General features: G+C 48.5%; 1 protein-coding gene across 2 annotated transcripts in view; it reads left to right on the plus strand.

Moving 5' to 3' along the window:
• Positions 1 to 26167, plus strand: part of LOC126535749 (uncharacterized) — a 338961-nt gene that overhangs the window by 245891 nt on the left and 66903 nt on the right. For both annotated transcript variants that reach the window (XM_055073350.2, XM_055073351.2), the window contains exon 16: positions 2484 to 2620. In XM_055073350.2, the coding sequence (XP_054929325.1) occupies positions 2484 to 2620 (137 nt within the window). The remainder of the gene's footprint in view (positions 1 to 2483; positions 2621 to 26167) is intronic.

Below are 26167 nucleotides of genomic sequence, written 5' to 3' on the forward strand. Positions count from 1 at the left end.
CAGCTGAAAGAAAGTAAATTACAAGCATGTATCATTTCGGTATATTGACCTAACAGGGGTATTGCGTGTAGAGGCGAAACGTGCGTAAGTGGTGAATGGCGGCATTACAGATAAATTCACTTTTACGTACATTTCGCAGCAAAGACTCCTCCCAAACAATGCCATAAAATGTGAACATCCGATTTTCAAGCACACCTCCTTTCCCGGGCATTATTTCCTGCACTTTAAGTGCACAAATACACGGGTGACCGCGCGTTTCCAAAACAACTTGGCCTCAGTCGACACGATGGTACGCCGAGTACACAAAGGAGGCTACAACACAGGCTCAGCCATACCATGTTACACGCTCGCAGAATACCTTCTAATCGCACTCAAGTCACACTCGTGGGTGCAAAGCCTGTTTTCAGTCGCTCAGAATACATAAGTGTCATGTTCTTGAGCTCATCCGTGTTATCTTTTACGCGTCCTGCCGGCGCATGCAACACTCCCGTGTTATCACTCTCGGCAGTCGCTCGTCGCGTTTTCGAGAAGCATGAGTACCGAAATAAGATATATGTTGTTGCAGTGCTGTAAAATGCGTCAGAAGCTTGTCCCACTAAAATTCAGTACACGCAAAACTAACTATGGCCGGCTTGCTTTTTGCTAACAGCTTCACAAGCCCAGGCGCGGCGAGCAAGCCTCAAGATATCCCAAAAAGTTACCACATAAATTACAAAACTTTTTCGGGTCAACGAATGCGTCACGAACTTCTACCAGTAAGATTCAGTACACGCGAAACTAACTGCGGCACACAGCCGAGCAGCTTCTCGCTAACTGCGCCACTACGCCGAGCGCGGCCACTGTGCTTGAAATGTACCTCAAAAAGTAGTGAAATTAGTTACAATAGTGTCTTGGGTGAGAGAAAACGCCAAAACTTGCCCCGGTAAGATTCAGTACACGCGAAACTGCGTCACACGGCCAAGGTGGTTTTCGTCAGAAAGCCAGGTGCGGCGAGCGTGCCCAAAAACTACCGAAATAGGTTATAATTATGCTTGGGCTCATAGAAAGCGTCGCAAACATCTCCCAGCACGAGTAATTAACTCATATTAACTAGGCTTGGACTGCGGAGCTGTTTATCGATAACTGCGTCGCTATATATGTTCAGTTTTGTGCAGTAAGCCTAAATGTGCTTGAAGTGCGTCGCAGACTGTCAAACAAAATTCCTCACCTTGCTGTAGCCCAGTAGTGCAGCGGTGCCGTGTCGAAATGCAGACGGAAAACAACGCCGGGAGCCCGAAAAACGGGCTACATCAAAAAGAGACGGGTCGCCGAGCACGCGAGCTTCACATGCGCAGCCGGCCTCGCTCACTCCTGGGGCTTGTCTGGCGCATGACGTATGTACGCGCGTGTGGCGTGCCGCTAGCTTGTTGCTAGGCAACGCAACAAAAAGTTGCAAAGTATAAGTTCATTTACACGCAAAACTTCTTCACATTTAGTGGGAAGGAATAAAAAAAAATAAAACGTCTGCAAGTTTATTTCACATTCATTTTTTCTGATGCTCGCGTCAGCTAACGGATGGTGTTGAAACTAGGCGTGACGTGTTTCCTGTTGCCAGTTTTTGAAGAGTGTCCCCTCTTGTTGAATTTCTTTCTCTATGCCCACCCAGCCGGCGCGCCATTCATGGCGAGACTGAGCGGCCGAGCGCCGGCGAAGCAGCCGTTAAATGCGCGTGGCGAGCGTCGCTCGGCGCCGGGCGCGTCGGAGCGTGTTGGCTGCGTCCGATTACGTTGGCTGCGCCAGTGCGTCGAACTATCAGTCGATCTATACACGCTGTTGTTCTCGCCAACGTGAACTAGCGTGTGCGCGCCCCCACGCTACGTCGGACTCTATTCCGCCCATTAGCCGTCGCTTAGTTTCGTGGTACCGCAGTGGCCAGGCTCCGAGCGAGCGCAGCTGCGACGCCTCTCCGCAGCGGATCACATGGCGTGACGTCACACCTGCCACACTTGCGCTCCAGCGGCTCAAGCTCATTGCGACGACATGATTGACCTTGATAGACACGGCGTAGTGGAGCTTTCGCTCTAAGAAAGAACCAGAAAGCCTGCATTTGTGCAAACGGTTCTCCACCAGCGTTTGCAGGAATCATTGCGGTTACATAAGCTGCAATAGCCGGGAAGCGTGAGAAGCAGTCAGGGATCTTTGAATACTATCGCGTTCCACTCTCAAAGACGAAGCTTGAGCGTCCTTCAAGCTGTTTTTGAGTGAGCGGCGTCACTAAGACTGCCTTGTCACGCGTCGTGGCGGCATAGCGAATGATGGCAGCCTCAGTGTTTGTATTTATGACCAGGCACGCACATACGCACGCATACACACACTTAGGCATGCGCAAACACGACCCACTACAAATTATGCCCTAGAAATCTGCGCAGCTTTCAAGCGATGCAATAACCATAATAAGGTCCACGTCGTTTTGTTGGTCACGCCTATTTTTCTGCACATTGCAGACAAAGAGCCTCCGAAAGTGTTGCGCTGCCCGAGCACCGTGACGGCAATATCCACCACTCTGGAAGGCGTCCCAGTGACCTGGGAGGAGCCTGAATTCTCCGATAACGTGGATGTGCAATCTGTGAGGTCGACGCAGGTGAGGACAACAGACCATACACGATTGGGTCTGGGTGGTCCGTGATCCTCGGCGAACGCGAGAGGCCGTGGCAGAGTGACGTAAATTAGTTGAGAATGACATGTGCTCTAACGGGCAGAATAATGTCCGGTTCGCGACCCTAAACAGGAGGAGAGAAGGCATTCAGAAAGGGGAAAAGCAAGTGCAGAAAGTACATGAATGAAAGAAAGCAGCCTAGAAGGAGGGCGCAGCCTGACTTTCATGCGCCTGCATCACCTGCTTCTTATGATTCACCTCCTATAACAAGCGATAAGGTCAGAAGGGCCTTGCAAGAGGTGAAACGGGGATAGCGGCACGAGAGCCTGGAATAACAGTCGATTTAATCAAAGATGGAGGAGACATAATGATTGGAAAAGTGGCGTCTCTCTATACGAAGTGCCTATCGACTGCAAGGGTCCCAGAAAACTGGAAGAATGCGAACATTATACTAATCCACAAAAGGGAGACGTCAAAGAATTGAAAAAATATAGGCCCATTAGTTCTTTCCCAGTATTATATAAAATATTCACCAGGATAATTTGCAATAGAATAAGGCCAACACTCGACTTCAGTCAACCAAGGGAACAGGCTGGTTTCAGAAAGGGATTCATTATACAGGCAATCGAGAAATCCGCAGAGTACATAAATTACGAAAAGGCATCAGATTCATTAGAGATACCAACAGTCATACAGGCATTACGTAATCAAGGAGTACAGGCCGCTTACGTAAATATCTTCAAAAATATCTACATTGTATCCACAGCTACCTTAACTACCCACAACAAAAGTAGTAAGATACCTATAAGGAAAGCGGTGAGTCAAGGAGACACAATCTCTCCAATGATATTCACTGCGTATTTGGAAGAAATAGTCAAGCTATTAAACTGGGAACGCTAAGGAGTTAGGATCGACGGCAAATATCTCAGCAACCTTCAGTTTGCAGATGACGTTGTTCTGTTCCGCAACACTGGAGACGACTTGCAACAAAAGATTGAGGACCTTAACAGGGATAGTTTAAGAGTGTGGTTGAAGAATACTATGGCAGCAGAACTAAGATAATCATGAAGAACCGGGCAAGGGAACAAGAGTTAAGGACCGCCAGTCAGCCTCTTGAGTCTGTGAAGGAATACGTTTACCTAGGTCAATTAATCACAGGGAGACATGACCACGAGAAAGAAGGTCACATAATAATAAAAATGGGTTGGAGCGCATACGACAGACATTGTCAGCTCCGGACTAGAAGCTTACCATTATCCATAGTGTAATGTGATAGCTGGGGTATATATGTTCTGTATCTTTCCGAAAATAAAACAGTTGTGAGTAAGCGCTCGTGTATCCCGCTTCAATGTGTCCTTGTCAATTGCGCACTCTAAATATTTCACTATGATTTCGTACCAACTCGCCCAACTATCAATTCCGCTTACCATTATCATTGAAAAGGAAGGTGTACAATCGGCGCATTTTACCGGTGCTGACGTATTGGGCAGAAACGTGGACTCTGACAAAGAAGCTTGAGAACAACTTAAGGACCGTGCAAAGAGCGATGTAAGGAAGAATGCTAGGCGTAACGTTCAGAGACAGAAAGAGAGCGGTTTGGATCATAGAGAAAAGGGGTATAGCCGATAATTTAATTGACATTAAAAGAAAGAAAGGGACCTGGGCAGGTCATGTAACGTGCAGGTTGGATAACCAGTGGGCGATTAAGGTTACAGAACGGGGGCCAAGAGCAGGGAAGCGCAGTCGAGGACGACAGAAGACTAGGTGGAGCGACGAAATTAGGAAACTCGCGGGCGATAGTTGGAATTGGTTGGCGCATGACAGGGAAAATTGGAGATCGCAGGGAGAGGTCTTGGTCCTGCAGTAGACATAAAATACGCTGATGATTATGACGTTGAGTCGTAGGTTGAATTGGCCACACTAACAAAATCACACTAGCATCCGCTCGCGTGGAAGAGTACCGTGGTTCTAATCCCGGTTCCGCGCAACATTCCAAGGGACGAAAAAAAAAAATCCGCGTGTTGATAAAGTTGCATAAACCGGCCTGGAGTGCGACCAGATCCCGGTAACCACAACTGGTAACGCACTCCCTCACCAGAGCAGGATGGCCACCCTGGTGCAGTACTTGGCTACAACCTCCTATATGAATACAACAATGAAACCCCGGCCCTCAGTCCCCAGCAGCTGCGAAGCAACTGACCACGGCGGCGGTCAGACCTGTGACGCTGCAGAGGGTGCCAAGAATCTCTGTATCCAGACAGGCCACCATTGGAATCTAAACTTGACAACGTTTAACGCTAGAAGGTTCTCTAGTGAGGACAGTCTAGCAGTGCTATTGGAACAATAAGCGGGCATTAATTGGGATATAATAGGGCTCAGTGAGGTTAGGAGCATAAATGAAGCATATACAGTGGCCAAAAGCGGGCACGTCCTGTACTACCGGGGCTTAGCGAAGAGACGAGAACTAGGAGGCGGATTCCTGATTAATAAGGATATAGCTGGTAAGATAAAGGAACTCTGTAGCATTAACGAGAGGGTGGCAGGTCTTGTTGTGAAACTTAAGAAGACGTACAAATTGAAGGTCTTACTGGTCTACGCGCCTACATCCAGTCATGATAACCAGGAAGTCGAAAGCTTCTATGAAGACGTGGAATCGGCGATGGGTAAAGTCAAAACAAAATACACTGTACTGATGAGTGCCTTCAATGCCAGCGTAAGCAAGAAACAGGCTGGAGACAAGTCAATGGGGGAATATGGCATAGGTTCTAGGAATAGCAGGGGAGAGTTCCCAGTAGAGTTTGCAGAACCGTATAATCTGCGGATAATGAATACCTTCTTCCGCAATCTTGATAACCGAAAGTGGACGTGGAGGAGCCAATGGCAATACTAGAAATGAAATAGACTTCATGCTCTGCGCTAACCCTGGCATCGTACTAGATGTGGACGTGCTCAGCAAGGTGCGCTGCAGGGACCATAGGATGGTAAGAACTCGAATTAGCCCATACCTGAGGAGGGAATGGAAGAAACTGTTACATAAGAAGCCGATCAATGAGTTAACGGTAAGAGGGAAAATAGAGGAATTCCGGATCAAGCTGCAGAACAGGTATTCGGTCACCCTGTATACACCATTGGGCCCGTTAAATCGAGAATGGCTGCCCTAGTGAGCACTTTCCGCCTCACTAAGCCAATGACGTTTTATAACTGTTCTCTTATTCACATTATTTGCCTGAGCCAGATAACCAAAATAATCAATGCAACCACATGAATGTGCTTGGCGTGCAGGCGTTAAGAGTGCCTGTCAATTTCACGTTGACTACTGCTTTTTCGTGTGAAGCATGACAGTGGCTGCCCGAATGAGCATATTGGGCCCCACATAGTTATTCAGGGTTAATCATTGTAGTTGCATTCAGATTTTATAGCATTTAGGCACGTTTACATGCCAATACTTATTTGAGCACGATCTCTGCAGGACGTTGCTTTTTCAGAATTGAGCTTCCATTAAAAGGAATATGTCACCAAATTAACTGCTTATTTATTTGAGAACTCAGGAAGAGGACCTTAGTTTTGAAGCAGTGAAAGAGAATCTTATGGGCATCATTACGGAGTGTGCAATAGAAGTCGGTGGTAACTTCGTCTGGCAGATACCAGTAAGCTATCGCAGGAGACGAGAGATCTGAATAAGAAAGGCCAATGTATGAAAGCCTCTAACCTTACAGCTAGAATAGAACTGGCAGAACTTTCCAAGTTAATCAACAAACGCAAGATAGCTGACAGAATGAAGTATAATATGGATAGAATTGAGCATGCTCTCAGGAACAAAGGAAGCCTAAAATCAGTGAAGAAAAACCAGGAATACGCAAGAATCAGATCTGTGCCTTAGGAGACAAAGCCGAAATATCATTACTAATATGGATAAGCTAGTTCAAGTGACTGAAGAGTTCGATAAAGATTTACTGTATCAGTGGCACCCATGACGATAATGGAAGAGGGAATAGTCTAGAGAAATTTGACGTCCCACAAGTAGTGGCGGAAGAAATAAAGAAAGACTTGGGAGCTATGCAAACGGGGAAGACAGCTGGAGAGGATCAGGTAACAGCAGATTTGTTGAAGGATGGTGGGCAGATTATTCTAGAAAAGCTGGTCACCCTGTATACACAATATCTCACGACCTCGAGAGTACCGGAATCTTCAAAGAACGACAACATAATCCTAATGCATAAGAAATGGCACGCCAAAGACTTCAAAAGTTATATCCAGATCAGCTTACTGTTCATTGCCTACAAAGTATTGCCTAAGGTAATCGCAAATAGAATCAGGAACACCTTAGACTTCTGTCCTTAGACCAGGCAGGATTTCGTAAAAGCTACACAATAATAGACAATATTCACACTATCAATCAGGTGATAGAGAAATGTGCGCAATGTAACCGACCCTTACATATAACTTTCACTGATTACGAGAAAGCGTTTGATTCAGTTACGGCATTACGGAATCAGGGTGTAGGCGAGCCGTATGTAAAAATACTGAAGGATATCTATAGCCGCTCCACAGCCACCGTAGTCCTCCATAAAGAAAGCAACAGAATCCCAATAAAGAAAGGCGTCAGGCAGGGTTATACGATCTCTCCAATGTTATTCACAGCATGTTTACAGTAGGTATTCAGAGACCTGGATTCCGAAGATATGCGGATTAGAGTTAATGTAGAATACCTTAGTAACTTGCGATTCGCTGATGATATTGCCTTGCTTAGTAACTCAGGGGACCAATTGCAATGCATGCTCACTGACCTGGATAGGCAAAGCAGAAGGGTGGGTCTCAATATTACTCTGCAGAAAACTAAAGCAATGTTTAATATTCTCGGAAGAGAACAGCAGTTTACGATAGGTAGCGAGGCGCTGGAAGTTGTGAGGAGATACATCTACTTAGGGCAGGTAGTGACCGTGGATCCGGATCATGAGACTGAAATAACCAGAATAATAAGAATTGGCTGGGGTCCGTTTGGCAGGCATTCTCAAATCATGAACAGCAGGTTGCGATTATCCCTCAAAAGAAAAGTGTATAACAGCTGTGTCTTACCAGAACTCACCTACGCTGCAGAAACCTGGAGGCTTACGAAAAGGGTTCTACTAAATTGAGGGCGACGCAACGAGCTATGGAAAGTAGAATGCTGGGTGTAACGTTAAGGGATAAGAAGAGAGCAGATTGGGTGAGGGAACAAACGCGAGTTAATGACATCTTAATTAAAATCAAGAAAAAGAAAAAACTGATGGACATTAAGGGTTACGAACTGGATTCCAAGAGAAGGGATGCGTAGCAGGGGACGGCAGAAAGTTTGGTGGACGGATGAGATTAAGAAGTGTGCAGGGGCAATATGGCCACAATTAGCACATGACCGGGGTAGTAGGAGAAGTATGGCAGAGGCCTTTGCCCTGCTAGCTTGTTGCTAGGCAACGCAACAAAAAGTTGCAGAGTATAAGTTCATTTACACGCAAAACTTCTTCACTTTTAGTGGGAAGGAATGAAAAAAAAATAAAACGTTGTCTGCAAGTTTATTTCACATTTTTTTTTCTGATGCTCGCGTCAGCTAACGGATGGTGTTGAAACTAGGCGTGACGTGTTTCCTGTTGCCAGTTTTTGAAGAGTGTCCCGTCTTGTTGAATTTCTTTCTCTATGCCCACCCAGCCGGCGCGCCATTCATGGCGAGACTGAGTGACCGAGCGCCAGCGAAGCAGCCGTGAAATGCGCGTGGCGAGCGTCGCTCGGCGCCGTGCGCGTCGGAGCGCGTTGGCGCCGAGGTATTGATGATGACAAATGATTGAATATATATATATTGCCGCCATCATTGCGAGAACACAAGACGACCGCCACATCCCAACTGCGTTTAAAAGAGCCGCCACACCGCAAGCGTCAAGAAAAGCACTGCAAGGCAACGCTGGGCCGGTGCTGACAGACCGGCGGCTCGTGCGCGAGAATCGAACTGGCATGCGACAGGAGGCGAAAAAGAAGAGAACGACGTTAGAAGAAGCGAAGCTCAAGGGACGTTTTTGTTGACGGGCACAGGTTCGCCCAGAATAAACTACTTTTCATAGAAACGGCCGTCGTAACTGTTGGTTACATATCTGGTGGAGGTGCGGGGTATGACTTCAAGCCCCACACGCGCCAGGGGAGGTAGCCCGGATCCCCGAAGTTTGGAGCCAACGGAATTAACGCCGGTCCACCAACGCACGAGCTGCCGCATACGAGGTGAGGCCCCCGAGTTTGGTCCTCTCGTCGATTCACCAAGGGCAGCGGCAGCAGTCAGCCTAGGTACCAGTGCGAGGGCTACTCAAGTGATGCCTCCTCACGTAGTCGTTGATTCACCCCGGACGCCAGAATACTTTCACGGAGACACATTCGAGGATGCCGAGGACTGGCTCGAAAACTTCGAGCGCGTCGCCAGATGTAACGGTTGGGACGAAACAAGGAAACTCCGGTATGTGTACTTCGCCCTGGAGGAATCTGCGCACACGTGGTTTCAAAACCATGAAGCGTCGTTATCATCGTGGAAGGACTTCCGACGAGAGCTGCTTGCTACGTACCCTAGCACGGACCGCAGAGAGAGGGCAGAAGCCGCTCTTCAGGCGAGGAACCAGAGAAACAACGAAAGTGTGACCATGTACATTGAGGATATGACCCACCTCTTCCGCCGAGCTGATCCAAACATGGCTGAGGACAAGAAATTGCGGCACCTAATGCGCGGTGTGAAACAGGAGCTTTTTGCCGGCCTGGTTCGTAATCCGCCCCGCACTGGAGCCGAATTTCGATCAGAGGCGACGACGATGGAGAAGACGCTGCAGCAGCGTGCGAGGCAGTACAACAGAGATGTAAGCCTCGCTTCATTTGACGTTGGGTCAGGAGCCCTCTCCAACAACATGGACATCCTACGCGAAATGGTGAGGTCCGTCGTAAGGGAAGAGCTGCAGAAACTGCAGCTGGCTCAAAGCCCTCCGCCAGTGTCCTCACTTGCCGATGTCATACGCGAAGAAGTCCGGCAAGTAATTTGTGAGCCAGAGCCTCAGGTACGGCCCCGCGCACAGCCAGAGCGTCAGCCGCGGATAACGTACGCCCAAGCTTTACGCCAGGACCTAGGACGCGCCGACTTTGGACGAACGGCCACAATACCCCAGATACTTCCTCGCAATGTGCCGCCCATGGCAGAAGGAAGGCCACGTAAAAGCGATGTATGGCGCACTGCAGACCGGCGTCCCCTTTGCTACCACTGTGGAGAGGCTGGTCACCTATACCGGGAATGCCAGTATCGCCGAGTAGGACTGCGTGGTTTCTCTGTGAATGCACCTTGCCCTCGAAACGGTGAGCGCCCTGATGAAATCGAAGCATTTTTGTCCACGCGCCAAACTATTCGAAACCCCCCGCAACATGAACCTCGATCGGCAGCGCCTATGCGTTATAGGTCGCCCAGTCCGCGCCCCTCTTCCATTTCACCGAGGCGTTGCTCACAAAGTCCGCGACGGGAAAACTAGAGCCAGAGACCTGTGGAGGCAAGGCCGCTGAAGCCCGGAACACCGAATGCGCTCCATCGCCAATCCGACAAGACGACGGCAGTGACGAACCGACGAACCAGCGCAGTGATGACGCCGTTACTTCTGAGTTGCGCGTCATCATCGACGACTTCGAAGTGACTGCGTTGATAGACACTGGTGCGGACTATTCAGTTATTAGCAGTGTACTCGCCAGAAAATTGAAAAAGGTATTGATCCATTGGACCGGACCCCCAATACGTACAGCGGGGGGACACTTAGTCGACCCCGTTGGAATGTGCACAGCAAGAATCGGCATTAGAGGCTTTACATACGTCAGCAGCTTTATTGTTCTCCCTGAGTGTTCCCGTGAGCTTATACTGGGCATGGACTTTTTGCAAACGAATGGCGCAATTATCGACTTACAAGAATCACGCGTGTTGTTTTCCACAGAAAATGCTGTTACCATTTCTGATACAGAACAGCCACATATTTCCTCTCTCCGTATTGTGAATGAACACGTGACGGTGCCGGCACGGTGCAGTGTGACTGTCGTTGTAAGGAGCGACGTATTCCGTGACTATGAGGGACTTGCAGACGGAAATATCGGGCTGCTACTGGAAAAGCAAATATGCGTGGCAAGAGGCCTAGTTCACCTGCGTAACGGATGAGCGGACGTCCTCTTGACTAACTTTGGCAATGAGGCACAACACGTGGCGAAGGGAACAGTCATAGCGTCTCTTCATGACTATGTACAACTCGCGGATGTGTCAACCCTCCATGCAACATCACCAGCTTCTGTCACTTTAGACAGTGTCCTTACCTCCATCGACCTTGACCGAGAGCTGTCATCACCACAAAGAGATAAGATTGTGAGCTTGGTCACAGAGTTTGCTGAATGCTTTTCGACTTCATCGAAAGTCCGTCGTACTCCCGTCGCAAAACACCGCATTGTGGTCGAAGAACCTGCAAGACCAGTGTGCCAACACCCGTACCGAGTGGCTCCAAAAGAAAGAGAAGCGATAAGAAGTCAAGTACAGGAAATGCTCAAAGACGATGTGATACAGCCATCCAATAGCCCGTGGGCATCTCCGGTAGTCCTGGTCAAAAAGAAGGATAACACCGTACGATTTTGTGTTGATTACAGGAAACTCAACCTCGTCACGAAGCGAGATGTTTATCCACTCCCACGCATCGACGACACCTTGGACAAACTACGCAATGCTTACTTCTTCTCTTCTGTGGATCTCAAAAGCGGATACTGGCAGATAGAAGTGGACGAGCGAGATCGCGAAAAAACAGCATTTGTGACACCAGATGGTCTATACGAGTTTAAGGTGCTCCCATTTGGTCTGTGTTCTGCGCCCGCCACCTTCCAGCGGATGATGGACACTGTTCTCTCCGGACTGAAATGGCAGTCGTGTCTCGTCTACCTGGATGATGTGGTGGTCTTCTCCACTACATTCGAGCAGCACATGCAGCGACTGAGAGCAGTTCTGGATGCTATTCGCACGGCGGGATTGACCACAAAACCCGAAAAATGCCACTTCGGCTTTCGCGAGCTCCGCTTTCTCGGACACATTGTCAGTGCTGAAGGCGTCCGCCCCGATCCTGAGAAGATCACTGCAGTAGAAATGTTTCCGAAGCCAAGAGACAAAAAAGCTATTAGACGTTTCCTGGGACTGTGTGCCTACTACAGGCGTTTCGTAGAAAATTTTTCTAAGATTGCCGAACCACTCACGCGACTGACAAAAGAAGATGTCCCTTTTGTGTGGGAGAAGGAACAAGAAGACGCCTTCTCTGAGCTACGACGACGTTTGCAGAGTCCTCCTATACTTGCCCATTTTGATGAAAATGCCGAAACGGACATCCACACCGACGCGAGTAACGTTGGTCTCGGTGCCATACTTATTCAGTGGCAGAATGGAGAAGAAAAAGTTATTGCCTATGCGAGCCGTACCTTATCAAAAGCCGAGACAAATTACTCAGCTACAGAAAAGGAATGCCTGGCGGTTATATGGGCCATCAGTAAGTTCCGGCCATACTTATATGGCAGACCGTTTCGAGCCATCAGCGATCATCATTCATTGTGCTGGCTGGCGAACCTCAAGGACCCTTCTGGAAGACTCGCTAGATGGAGTTTGCGTCTGCAGGAGTATGACATCACGGTCGTTTACAAGTCCGGTCTCAAACACAATGATGCTGATTGCTTATCACGTGCACCAATCGAATCTACGTCACCTGAATACGAGCAAGATTTCCCATTTCTTGGGGCTGTAAATATGACGGAAATGGCTCATCACCAGCGTACAGATCCGGAATTACTCCTGCTCATTGAGTACCTGGAGGGTCGACAAGTGAAAGTGCCTCGAGTTTTCGTCCGCGGATTGTGTTCGTATGTCATCCGGAACAACGTCCTCTACAAACGAAACTTCGAGCACTGGTGAGACGTTTCTACTTCTCGTACCATCATCGCTGCGAGCTGAGATCTTAGAAGCTTGCCATGATGATCCTGCAGCTGGCCACTTGGGCGTTAGTAGGACTCTGGCGAGAATCCGCCAGAAATATTACTGGCCGAAGTTGATGAATTCAGTGCAGCACTATGTCAAATCATGCCGAGATTGTCAAAGACGCAAAACACCGCTACTCAAACCAGCAGGTTTTCTGCAACCGATACAGCCACCAGCAACACCCTTTGAACAAATAGGAGTGGATTTACTTGGACCATTTCCCGTATCAACGTCAGGAAAGCGGTGGATTGTGGTAGCAACCGATTATCTGACTCGGTATGCTGAGACATCTTCTCTTACAAAAGGAACCGCCATTGAAGTGGCTCAGTTTTTTGTCACACACATAGTGTTACGACATGGCGCACCTAAAGTACTCATAACAGACAAAGGAACAGCTTTTGTTGCCCGTTTGATGCAGTCTGTTATGAAACTAACACATACTGCTCATAGAAAAACCACAGCGTACCATCCGCAAACAAACGGCCTGACCGAACGGCTCAATAGAACGCTCGCTGACATGATCTCAATGTACGTGGACATCGAGCATCGGACATGGGACAGTATTCTACCATATGCTACCTTTGCGTATAATACTGCAGTACAAGAGACGACATATTTCACGCCATTTGAACTTGTTTACGGTCGGACAGTAACAACGACACTAGACGCGATGTTACCTGTAAACAACAGCAGTGAAGACGACCCTAACGCTAGTGAGTACGTAGAAAGGGCAGAAGAAGCACGGCAGTTAGCAAGGCACCGTATCATACAACAGCAAAACGTCGACCCAAACCGGTACAACCTAGGGCGAAGAGAGGTACAGTACAACCTCGGAGACAAAGTGTGGGTATGGACGCCAATACGTACGCCCGGTCTTTCGGAGAAGCTACTGCGCCGTTACTTTGGCCCCTACAGAGTACTTCGCCGGCTAAGTCTCTTAAATTACGAGGTAACTCCTGAAGGCCAAGTCTGCTCCACACGACGCAGGACTCGCCCAGAGGTCGTACACGTAGTACGAATGAAGCCTTACCATGAAAGGCATTGACAACCGGAATTTGCACGTACGATCAAGCCTAGCACCAGCCATCCCCTGACCACTGTCCTTTTAAAGCAGTTGGCTTCTCTATAGGCCTTTTCTACGCATCGGGACGATGCTTCTTCGGAGGGGGCTAATGCCGCCAGCATTGCGAGAACACAAGACGACCGCCACATCCCAACTGCGTTTAAAAGAGCCGCCACACCGCAAGCGTCAAGAAAAGCACCGCAAGGCATCGCTGGGCCGGTGCTGACAGACCGGCGGCTCGTGCGCGAGAATCGGACTGGCACGTGACAGGAGGCGAAAAAGAAGAGAACGACGTTAGAAGAAGCGAAGCTCAAGGGACGTTTTTGTTGACGGGCACAGGTTCGCCCAGAATAAACTAGTTTTCATAGAAACGGCCGTCGTAACTGTTGGTTACAATATATATATATATATATATATATATATATATATATATATATATATATATACATGTGTGTGTGTGTGTGTGTAAACAGTACATGTGCTTTGCCCTGTTAAATCATTTGTCATCATCACCATCATCAGCCTGGCTACGCCCACTGCACGGCAAAGGCCTCTGCCATACTTCTCCAACTACCCCGCCCATGTGCTAGTTGTGGCCATATTGCCCCTGCAAAGATCTTAATCTCATCTGTCCACCTAACTTTCTGCCGTCCCCTGCTACGATTCCCTTCTCTTGGAATACAGTTGGTAAACCTTAATGACCATCTATAATCTTCCCTCCTCATTACATGCCCTGCCCATGTCCTTTCTTTTTCTTGATATATATATATATATATATATATATATATATATATATATATATATATATATATATATATATATGTGTGTGTGTGTGTGTGTGTGTGTGTGTGTGTGTGTGTGTGTGTGTTGACACGTGTCCTTATCTTTATCGGGCGAGCACGTTTCGCCGCTTAACAAATGTAATCGCACAGCGCGGGACGCGCCTGCATGTGTCCGAAGTTTCTGGAAAGTTATCGATGCTTCTACCCGGCTGTCTGTTGTCGCCGAAGCTTGTGTTATCTGATTTCATCGCGTGACGCGAATGGTGTAGAACTTTGTGGAAGGCACGCGGGCCAGAACGATTAGTCTGGAACATTCGACGACTGCTGTATAAACGCCGACGCGCTTGACCCGCTGATCAGATTTTCGACGATCGCCGACCGTGTTCGCCGCTATCGTTGTGCTGTAAGTGTAGCCTGTTTTTGTGGGCACAGGTTCACCCAATAAAAGTTAGTTTTGTCTTTCACAGTATTTTCTACTGTGTTCTTCAACGTCACCACCACGTGACATCTGGTGGAGGTGCTTTTCGTTCATGTACCGGACGCCCCCGACAAGCAGTGATCCAAGCCCGGACCGCAAAGAGAACACCAACGTAGTCCAGGAGCATCGAGCAAGCCGCCGTCTTCAACAGCTGCCCCCGGAGCACGGACTTCTACCTGAGAAGACCAAGAAAATTGTGGCCAAGGCAACCCCAATGGCAGCCCCAGCCTCCCCCATCGTGCTGCAGCAGCCCAGGGAACCTCCGATCTTCCGCGGATCAACATTCGAGGACCCGGAAACCTGGCTCGAGACGTATGAGAGGGTCGCTACGTTTAACGTACTTGGCAGCGGCGGCAGCAACGTGTCTATATCGCTAACGGCGAAACTGCTCCTGTTGCAGATCGTACTTAACCTTCCTGAGGCCTCCTGCGACCGGGAATCTGGAAAACGGACAGTTCTGCTGCTGGGATCCTACGTCATTGTTGAAGCCATCACCACCGAGCTTGATCATCGAATGCCAGGCGTGCTAGTGCCTGCGCAATCTGCCGCCAGCGCGCTGCCGTCAGCCCTGAGACAATCTGCGCTGGCGCCAACTGGGAGCCCGTACAAGATAAAACGCGACCGCTTGGACCGTTCGGCTACTTGGCAGCGGCGGCAGCAACATGTCTACATCGCTAACGGCGAAACTGCTCCTGTTGCAGATCGTACTTAACCTTCCTGAGGCCTCCTGCGACCGGGAATCTGGAAAACGGACAGTTCTGCTGCTGGGATCCTACGTCATTGTTGAAGCCATCACCACCGAGCTTGATCATCGAATGCCAGGCGTGCTAGTGCCTGCGCAATCTGCCGCCAGCGCGCTGCCGTCAGCCCTGAGACAATCTGCGCAGGCGCCAACTGGGAGCCCGTACAAGATAAAACGCGAGCGCTTGGACCGTTCGGCTACTTGGCAGCGGCGGCAGCAACGTGTCTACATCGCTAACGGCGAAACTGCTCCTGTTGCACGTTAGTGCAATATTACTTAAAGTTGAACTGGATTGTGCCCAAAGCCACTGCCGCTGCTGCATCCTCTGCTGTTATTGATTGCTTGTCTAAACGTACTTTGAAATGTCCGATCACGAAAACCAAGTGTCTAGCGTGTGTTCGTCCTGTAAGTCACCTATTTGTGACGATGGGCCTCGAGTGACATGCACGGAGTGTCAATACGCATATCATTTTGGTAAATGTGCGGGCGTGACAGAGAAATCATTTAGAGCAAAAAACAATGCTGCAAAGAAATCGTGGCGCTGTCTCATGTGCAGGGAAAATGTTTCTCGCAGAAGTAGCAAAGAAGGCAAATGATACTGATCTTGATGTCAGACATGCTCTTGCCTCTATCCTCGAGAAACTTGATAATTTGCCAGAATTAACAAAAAAAAAGTGGCAGAAATGGAAGAATCTGTGCAGCATATGTCTAAAAAGTTTGATGAATTTGAAAGACATGTTTCCCGCCAGGACACTGAGATCAAGGCGCCGAAGAAGAAAGCAGTGGAACTAGAAGCAAACGACGACATGACCCAAGTAGTGCAAACACAGCTGCAACAAGATGTTAACGACTTTGAGTACCAAAGCAGGAAACTTAACTTGGAGATACACGGCATTGCGGTTGCACCCCAACGAAAATCTACTTTCCTTATTAAACGCGATTGCCCCGAAGCTTCAAGTCCCGCTCTTAACGGCAGAAGACATTCAAACGATACACAGATTGCCTGCTCAACAGGGTAGGACGCCGGGAATAATCGCACGTTTCGCCAGACAGAAAACAAGAGACTCATGGCTGAAAGCTAAGAACAAAGCCAAAAAATGGTGAACCGCGCATCATCATCCAGAAAAAACATGACTCGATATAACAGACTTGCTTCGAACTGCGAAAGAAAGGGCAAAAGATAGCCGTTATCGTTTTGTCTGGCATACGAATGGGAAGATCCTCGTCCGCAAAGATGAAGGAATGAATGTAATTCATATCGAAGGAGCAAGCGACCTGGACGATCTTAAATAAGTACTACGTAAGCACAGTACGTAAAGAAAGAAAAAATGATAGTGTCCGTATCACCTTCCAAATGACCTGAACCGCATTGCTTCGTCTTTTTCATGTGCATCCAGTAAAGCGGTACATATCAATGCACGATCAGTGAAAAATAAAGCAGAATTGCTAGAAGAATTCTTCAGTGAATTTCAATTTAAGTTCTCTGTGATAATGTTGAGTGAAACATGGAGCACTAGCGCAGATAATGTCTATAGAATGGCAAATTATAGAACATACTACCTTAACAGACCTGTTGGTCGTGGCGGGGGAGTAGCACTACTGCTGGATGCGAATGAAAATTGTGAAATTTTGAGCCCATTCAGTACAATTACACCGGATTATGAGATAATGTCATTGTGTTTGGGTAAATTTCTTTACGCTGTCTGTTACCGCCCACCAAGCGGAAATGTAGCTTCTTTTTTTAAATTCTACGACAATTTTTTGTGTTATGTAGCAGACGGTGGTTACACGGTTACTGCTGGAGGTGATTTCAACATCGATTTGAGCAGTGATAATCATTGTACTAAAGAATTTAAGATGTTATTGGCTTCGAATCGTTTTATGAATGTGCTCGAAACACCTACTAGAATAACAGTTGAAAGTCAGTCTACTTTAGATTTGTTCATTACTAATTTCTCCCATCCTAAATTCGAGACTGGTGCTTTATCATGCCCTATCAGTGACCATCTACCAGTGTTCTTGTGCATGGAGACGGTAACCCAAACACTAAAACAGCCAAAAGGTATTACATACCAACGTATAACCAATGTTACTCTTGATAATTTTCGGGATGCTGTTAAGCAAGTTGATTTTACGCATATTGCTCGCCTTAATAACGCCAATGAAGCCTATGATAAGTTTATTTATCTCTTTAAAGAGCTATACCACACCTACTTTCCCTCTGAACATGTAAACAATCTCGAAAAATTCGCAAACCGTGGATCACCCCTGAGTTGCGGAATGAAATTAAGTATAAAAATAAGCTATACAGAAGGTTTATAATGACACGTGCGGCAGAAGATCTGCATTTATTTAAACAGTTTCGAAATAGGTTAACAAAGACACTGCGATCAGCTCGAACGGAATATTACTCCACATATCTAGACGTGAAGAAGGGCCGCCATGATGTGATTTGGACCCGTCTAAACTCGCTTCTACATCGTAATCAGTCACAAAACCATGTGCATAATTTAAATATTGGTGGTAAAGAGCTAACGGGAACTGAACTCGCAAACGCCTTCAATAATTATTTTACAAATACAAAAACTAATGGGTCGTTGTCGGAAATATATGAGTACATAAACTTTAATAATGATAATACAATATCTTTAGATCCTGTGACAACGGATGAAATAACTGTTATACTGAGCCTAAAAAATAGTAGATGCCGAGATATTGACGACATTCAGATAAAGCCTGTAAAATATGTTGCAGATATCATAGCGCCAACCATCACACATATTATTAACCTTTGTTTAGCTACATCGATATTTCCAGAACAAATGCAGATTGCAAGAGTAACTGTTTTATTTAAAAAGGGAGATAGAAATGATTTCGGCAGTTATAGACCTGTGTCCGTACTACCTGTCCTCTCCAAAGCACTAGAGAAAATTTTGCACTCTAGATTTACTAAATTTATAGATAAATACAATTTGCTAACACCATGTCCATTCGGATTCCGTAAAAATAAATCTACTGAACTGGCGATCTTAGAACAAAAAGAGTACATTCTGTCACAATTTGAAAACAGATCTTTTGTGATTGGAATGCTCGTCGACTTCTCAAAAGCGTTTGATCTTGTGAACCATGAATTACTTCTAGAGAAACTATGGTACTACTGAATCCGAGGACAGGCTGCAAAACTAATAAAATCGTACTTGTCTAAAAGGCAACAAACGGTTAACATACATAATGCATATTCAGAAGTAAAACCTGTTTATTCTGGTGTCCCACAAGGCAGTATATTAGGACCACTACTTTTCAACATTTACCTTAATGACATTGTAAACATTAACCCAAATGCCAGATTCGTAATATATGCAGATGATACAAGCATTTTTTTCTCCGGAAATGACATTCACGAACTCATACAATCGTGCAACATGACGATGATCTCGCTGGAGAAATGGTCCCAATCTGATCATATGCGTGTTAATGAGGGCAAGACAAAAGCGGTAATCTTCAGGACGAAAAATAAACTGGTTCCTCCTCAAAAAAGTATCCTATTTAACTCCAAACAAATAGAAATAGTTGACCATTTTAAATGTCTTGGTGTAGTATTTTCTTCAACTATGTCATGGACAGCACATGTGGACCAAGTTGTCAAGCAATTAGCTAGAATAACTGGCGCAATTAGCTGCATTAGATACATTCTTCCTAAAGCAATTAAACTGCTTCTCTACAACTCATTATATTATTCTCACATTAACTATTGCGAGCTGGTATGGGGCACTGCAACACCGTCCTGCCTACAGAAAATTTATATTTTGCAGAAAAAGTTTCTTCGCAACGTCTTTTATGCAAATTACGGAACCACCAAACACTTTTTTCTTGAAACTGGTATAATCAAAATTTTTAATTTGTATCAGTATGGGCTCAGCGTTCGTTTTAAAATAGAAGCAAGAAATAATATAAGTAGCATTCGGCACCTAGCCAACTTACAAGAAAATAAAGAGAGTTACCCTTTCAGACACCCCGAAAACTGGTTGGTGCCAACAGCACGCATCAATACCGGGAAAGAGCGCCTTCAACACACACTTCCTTCCCTACTCAACGCGTACGAATCTGCTAACATCAACTTTTTTACCTGTACCCAACGAGATATACGTGCCATATGCAATTCATATGCACACGAATGTGCCACTGAATAATCACTAGGTATAATTAATGCTTAATATAGGATGTTTTCTTTGTTCTACATTTACTGTCTCCTTTATTCTTTGTCATTTGTGCTGTTATTTGATGTTATTTGACGATTATGTTAAAGTGTAATCCTGCTTGTGACGAAGCAACTTGGTTTCTGCACATGTAAGTGCAGATAAGATTTTGTTTAGTCTTCGTATGTTCTTGCTATGTTGTTGTTTTTTTTTTTCTTTATCATGAAGCCACCATGTCAGCGATGTGATTGCCTGTCGCTGCTGCTTTGTATTTCGGGACTGCGGCCGAGTCAAGCTGTTTACGGCAGCTTTTTCTGCAGCTCCCCCTGTCTGTATTTCTTGAGGCAGAAATAAATTTATTATAAATTATTAACAGTTGGGACAGCAACGACAAGCTGCGGCATGTCTATTTCGCACTGGAAGACGCCGCCAGGACCTGGTTCGAGAATAGAGAAGCCACCTTAACGACGTGGGACCTGTTCCAAAGCGGCTTCTTGCAAACGTTTACAAGCGTCGTGCGAAAAGAGCGAGCCCAAGCACTACTAGAAACCAGAGTGCAGCTGCCAAATGAGACGATCGCGATCTTCCCGGAGGAGATGGCCCGTCTTTTCCGGCACTCCGACCCGGAAATGTCAGAGGAGAAAAAAGTCCGCTTCCTGATGCGGGGCGTCAAGCAAGAACTTTTCGCAGGACTTATTCGTAACCCGCCGATGACCGTAGCTGAGTTTTCTGCAGAGGCATCGACGATCGAGAAAACTCTGGAGATGCGCACCCGGCAACATAACCGCCAGGGGCTCATGACGCAGTACGCCATCCAAGGACTAGATTCCGACGACTTTCAGGAGACCATCAGGGCCATTTGTGCGCGAAGAACTGCGCAAGGTCCTGCCTTCGTCGCAGCCCCAAGTGGCTTCGATCGCGGACATCGTGAAAAAAGAGGTGCACCGATCGTTTGGAGTTCCCGAGCTGCAACCACAATTACCGCAGCCCCAGCCAAAAGCGATGACATACGCCGCCGTCGCACGCCGTCAAGGTCCCCCTCTGCGACCACTCCACGGCCCTGCAACAACGCAATTCCGTCGTCCGCCGCCGCCGCCGCCGCCGCCAGCACGCCCACCCGTCGCCCAGCGCACCTACGCGAGGAAGGCGGACATTTGGCGAGCCCCCGACCACCGCCCGCTCTGCTATCACTGCGAAGAAGCCGGCCATGTGTATCGCCGATGCCCATACCGGGAGATGGGACTGCGAGGTTTCGCCGTCAACGCTCCGCGCCCGCAGCAAGGTGAACGCCCTCGCGATATCGCCGACTACCTCGCCGCCACTCAGTGGAGCTCTCGACGACAGTCGCGTTCGCCATCACCAGGCCGCTACCTCTCGCCATAGCGCCGACCATACACTGGCCCAGCCCGGGGCCGGTCAGCGAGCCCATATCCGGAAAACTAAAAGCAGCAACCGATGGAGGTGCGGTTGCTGTTCGTCGAGCTGACGAAGATCCTCCTCCGCCGCCGACGAAGACGACGAAGAAACCATCTCGACGACCTAATGACGACACGCCGCCGTCCCTACGAAGTCGGGAAGCGAAGACTACACCGCCGAAAGACGGCTTGACGACGCGACGTTCCAGCTTCACTTCAACGCGACGCAGCCGTGATCCGACGCCAAGACCCAACTGCAACGCCAGACAAAGAACCACCGACCTCGACGTACTTCTCGACGGCCACGCAGTCACTGCCTTAGTCGACACAGGGGCCGATTACTCCGTAATGAGTGGACACATTGCCGCCCAGTTGAAGAAGGTTAAGACTGCATGGGAGGGCCCCCAAATTCGGACCGCTGGAGGGCACCTCATTACGCCGACTGGAATCTGCACGGCAAGAATAACCTTTCATAACCGGACTTACCCTGCCACCTTCGTTATCCTCGAACAGTGTTCACCAGACGTCATTCTCGGCATGGACTTCCTGAACCAACACGGCGCAATCATAGACCTGAAGTCAAAATCGATAACGCTGTCGGAAGATCAAGCGATACCGCCGGAGAGCTTTCGTAGTCACGACGCCTTGAGTGTTCTCGAAGATCAAGTGAGCATCCCGCCTCGCTCGAGCATTGTTATTTCAGTCGGCACCGAAACACCCGCTGACGTAGAAGGCGTCATCGAAGGCGACCAACGTGTATGCTGCTAGACCGTGAAATTTGCGTAGCAAGAGGGATCGCTCGACTGCATGGAGGGAAAACTCAAGTGTTGCTGACAAACTTCAGCCAAGAGTTCAAGCACATCAACAAGGTCAGACGATCGCGCACATCGAGGAAATTCTTAAAACCAGTAATGCGTTTGTCCTCTCGGATTCCGCCGCATCTACCCCGACGACGATGGTTCCCAAACCAGACTACGACATTAATCGAAGTCTCTCCGTGATTAAGCAACAGCAGCTCAGAAGTCTGCTCCGACGATACAAAGGCTGCTTTTCGACGTCATCGAGGATTCGACAAACACCAGTCGCCAAGCATCGCATAATCACCGAGGAGTGCGCTCGACCACTCCGCCAGTGTCCCTACCGAGTTTCGCCGCGAGAACGTGCAGCTATAAGAGAACAAGTCGACGAAATGCTGCGGAACGGTATCATCCAGCCGTCGAAAAGCCCGTGGGCATCCCCTGTTGTCCTGGTAAAGAAAAAGGACGGAAGCCTACGTTTCTGCGTCGATTATCGTCGTCTGAACAAGATCACGAAGAAGGACGTATACCCCCTCCCACGAATAGACCACGCATTGGATCGGCTCTGCAACGCTAAATACTTCTCGTCGATGGACCTCAAGTCTGGCTATTGGCAAATAGAAGTCGACGAAAGAGATCGGGAAAAGACGGCCTTCATCACCCCAGACGGCCTCACGAGTTCAAGGTTATGCCATTCGGACTGTGCTCGGCGCCTGCAACGTTCCAGCGCGTCATGGACACGGTGTTAGCAGGATTGAAGTGGCAGACCTTTCTCGTTTATTTGGATGACGTCGTCGCCTTCGCCGGAAATTTCGACGATCACCTCAGGCGGCTTGCGACAGTACTAGAGGCCATCAAGTCGTCAGGGCTTACTCTGAAGCCGGAAAAATGCCGCTTCGCTTACGATTAGCTTCTGTTCCTAGGCCACGTAATCAGCAAATCTGGTGTCCGTCCAGACCCGCAAAAGACAGCTGCCATCGCACAGTTCCCGCAACCCATCAAGAAGGCAGTGCGTAGATTCCTTGGCATGTGTGCCTACTACAGGCGCTTTGTCAAGGACTTTTCACGCATCGCCGAGCCGTTGACACGTCTAACTAAATGTGATGTTGAGTTCAAGTGGGAAACGCCGCAGGCCGACGCACTTGAAGAACTCAAACGACGCATGCAGTCGCCGCCGGTAGTTGCGCACTTCGACGAGTACGCCGATACAGAAATCCATACTGACGCCAGTAGCCTAGGCCTCGGTGCCGTTCTAGTCCAGAGAAGAAATGGAGTCGAACAGGTGATAGCTTACGCTAGCCTGTCGCTGTCAAAAGCGGAAGGCAACTATTCTACGACCGAAAAGGAATGCCTCGCCATTGTTTGGGCTACAGCTATATTTCGCCCTTATCTTTTTGGCAGGCCATTCAAAGTCGTCAGCGACCATCACGCCTTGTGTTGGCTAGCGAAATTAAAGGATCCCACATGACGACTGGCGCGGTGGAGCCTCAGACTACAAGAATACGACATCACTGTAACCTACAAGTTCGGACGAAAACACTCCGATGCCGATTGCCTATCACGCGGACCCATTGACCCGCCGCCGCAAGATGACGAGAATGACGACGCCTTCCTTGGAATGATAAGCGCGGAAGACTTCGCTGAACAGCAACGGGCAGACCCGGAGCTAAAGGGCCTCGTCGAATATTTGGAAGGGCCCACCGACGTTGTCCCCAGGGCATTTAAGCGCGGATTATCTTCCTTCACACTTCTAAACAATCTACTCGTGAAGAACTTCTCACCAGTCCGCGCCGATTACCTTCTTGTTGTCGCGTCAGGACTTCGTCCAGAAGTATTGCACGCCCTACATGACGATGCGACCGCCGGACACCTCGGATTTTCCCGGACACTATCGAGGATACAAGAAAAGTATTATTGGCCGCGCCTGACCGCCGACGTCGCCCGTTATTTCAGAACATGCTGAGACTGTCAGCGACGCAAGACACCGCCGACAAGGCCAGCCGGATTACTACAGCCAATCGAGCCTCCTTGCCGACCATTCCAGCAGATCGGGATGGACTTGCTGGGACCCTTTCCGACGTCAATAACCGGAAATAAGTGGATCGTCGTGGCGACGGACTACCTTACCCGCTTTGCTGAAACAAAAGCACTGCCGAAAGGTAGCGCAGCCGAAGTGGCGAAATTCTTTGTCGAAAACATCCTGCTGCGATATGGCGGCCCAGAAGTCCTCATCACCGACAGAGGAACGGCCTTTACAGCGGAGCTCACCCAAGCCATTCTGAAATACAGTCAAACAAGGCATAGGAGGACAACGGCCTACCACCCGCAGACGAATGGCCTTACGGAGCGGCTGAATAAGACCCTCGCCAACATGCTAGTGATGTACGTCGACGTCCAACACAAGACCTGGGATGCCGTCCTGCCGTACGTAACATTCGCTTACAACACGGCGGTGCAAGAAACAACACAGATCACGCCATTCAAGCTGGTTTACGGCAGGAACCCCACGACGATGCTCGACGCCATGCTGCCGCACGTCACTGACGAGGAGAACCTTGACGTCGCTACCTACCTCCAGCGCGCCGAAGAAGCCCGACAGCCGACACTACAACCTCCGACGACGCTTCGTCGAGTACCAGCCCGGCGACTGTGTTTGGGTATGGACCCCGATTCGCCGACGAGGACTCAGTGAGAAGCTACTGCGACGCTATTTCGGACCCTACAAGGTCATCCGACGTATTGGCGCACTGGACTGTGAGGTCGTGCCCGACGGCATTTCGCATTCACAGCGGCGCCGCGCACGATCTGAAGTGGTCCGCGTGGTGCGCCTTCAACCCTTTTACGGACACTGACGAACTTCCTTATTTTTTTTATTTTTTTTCTGTGCTACAAGTGCTTTTGTTTGTTACTTTCGTTTGTTTGCAGCATCGGGTCGATGCTTTTTTAAGAGGGGGGGTATTGACACGTGTACTTATCTTTATCGGGCGACCACGTTTCGCCGCTTAACAAATGTAATCGCACAGCGCGGGACGCGCCTGCATGTATCCGAAGTTTCTGGAAAGTTATCGATGCTTCTACCCGGCTGTCTGTTGTAGCCGAAGCTTGTGTTATCTGATTTCATCGCGTGACGCGAATGGTGTAGAACTTTGTGGAAGGCACGCGGGCCAGAACGATTAGTCTGGAACATTCGACGACTGCTGTATAAAAGCCGACGCGCTTGACCCGCTGATCAGATTGTCGACGATCGCCGACCGTGTTCGCCGCTATCGTTGTGCTATAAGTGTAGCCTGTTTTTGTGGGCACAGGTTCACCCAATAAAAGTTAGTTTTGTCTTTCACAGTATTTGCTACTGTGTTCTTCAACGTCACCACCACGTGGCAATATATATAATATTGTCACGTGGTGGTGACGTTGAAGAAAGAACACAGTAGCAATACTGTGAACAAGAAAACTAACTTTTATTGGGCGAACCTGTGCCCACAAAACAGGCTACACTTATAGCGCAACGATAGCGGCGAACACGCTCGGCGATCGTCGAAAATCTGCTCAGCGGGTCAAGCGCGTCGGCTTTTATAGAGCAGTCGTCGAATGTTCCAGACTAATCGTTTGGACCCGCGTGCTTTCCACAAAGTTCTACACCATTCGCGCTACGCGATGAAATCAGATAACACAAGGTTCGGCGACAACAGACAGCCGGGTAGAAGCATCGATAACTTTCCAGAAACGTCGGATACATGCAGGCGCGTCCCGCGCTGTGCGATTGCATTTGTTAAGCGGCGAACCGTGGTCGCCCGATAAAGATAAGTACACGTATCAATACCCCCCCTCTTAAAAAGCATCGACCCGGTGCTGCAAACAAACGAAGGTAATAAACACAAGCACTCGTAGCAAAGAAAAGAACAAAATGACGAAGTTCGTCAGCGTCCGTAAAAGGGTTTAAGGCGCACCACGTGGACCACTTCAGATCGTGCGCGGCGCCGCTGTGAATGCGAAATGCCGTCTGGCACGACCTCATAGTCCAGAGCGCCAATA

Source organism: Dermacentor andersoni, chromosome 4 (assembly GCF_023375885.2).
Source record: "Dermacentor andersoni chromosome 4, qqDerAnde1_hic_scaffold, whole genome shotgun sequence".
Lineage (NCBI taxonomy): Eukaryota > Metazoa > Arthropoda > Arachnida > Ixodida > Ixodidae > Dermacentor > Dermacentor andersoni.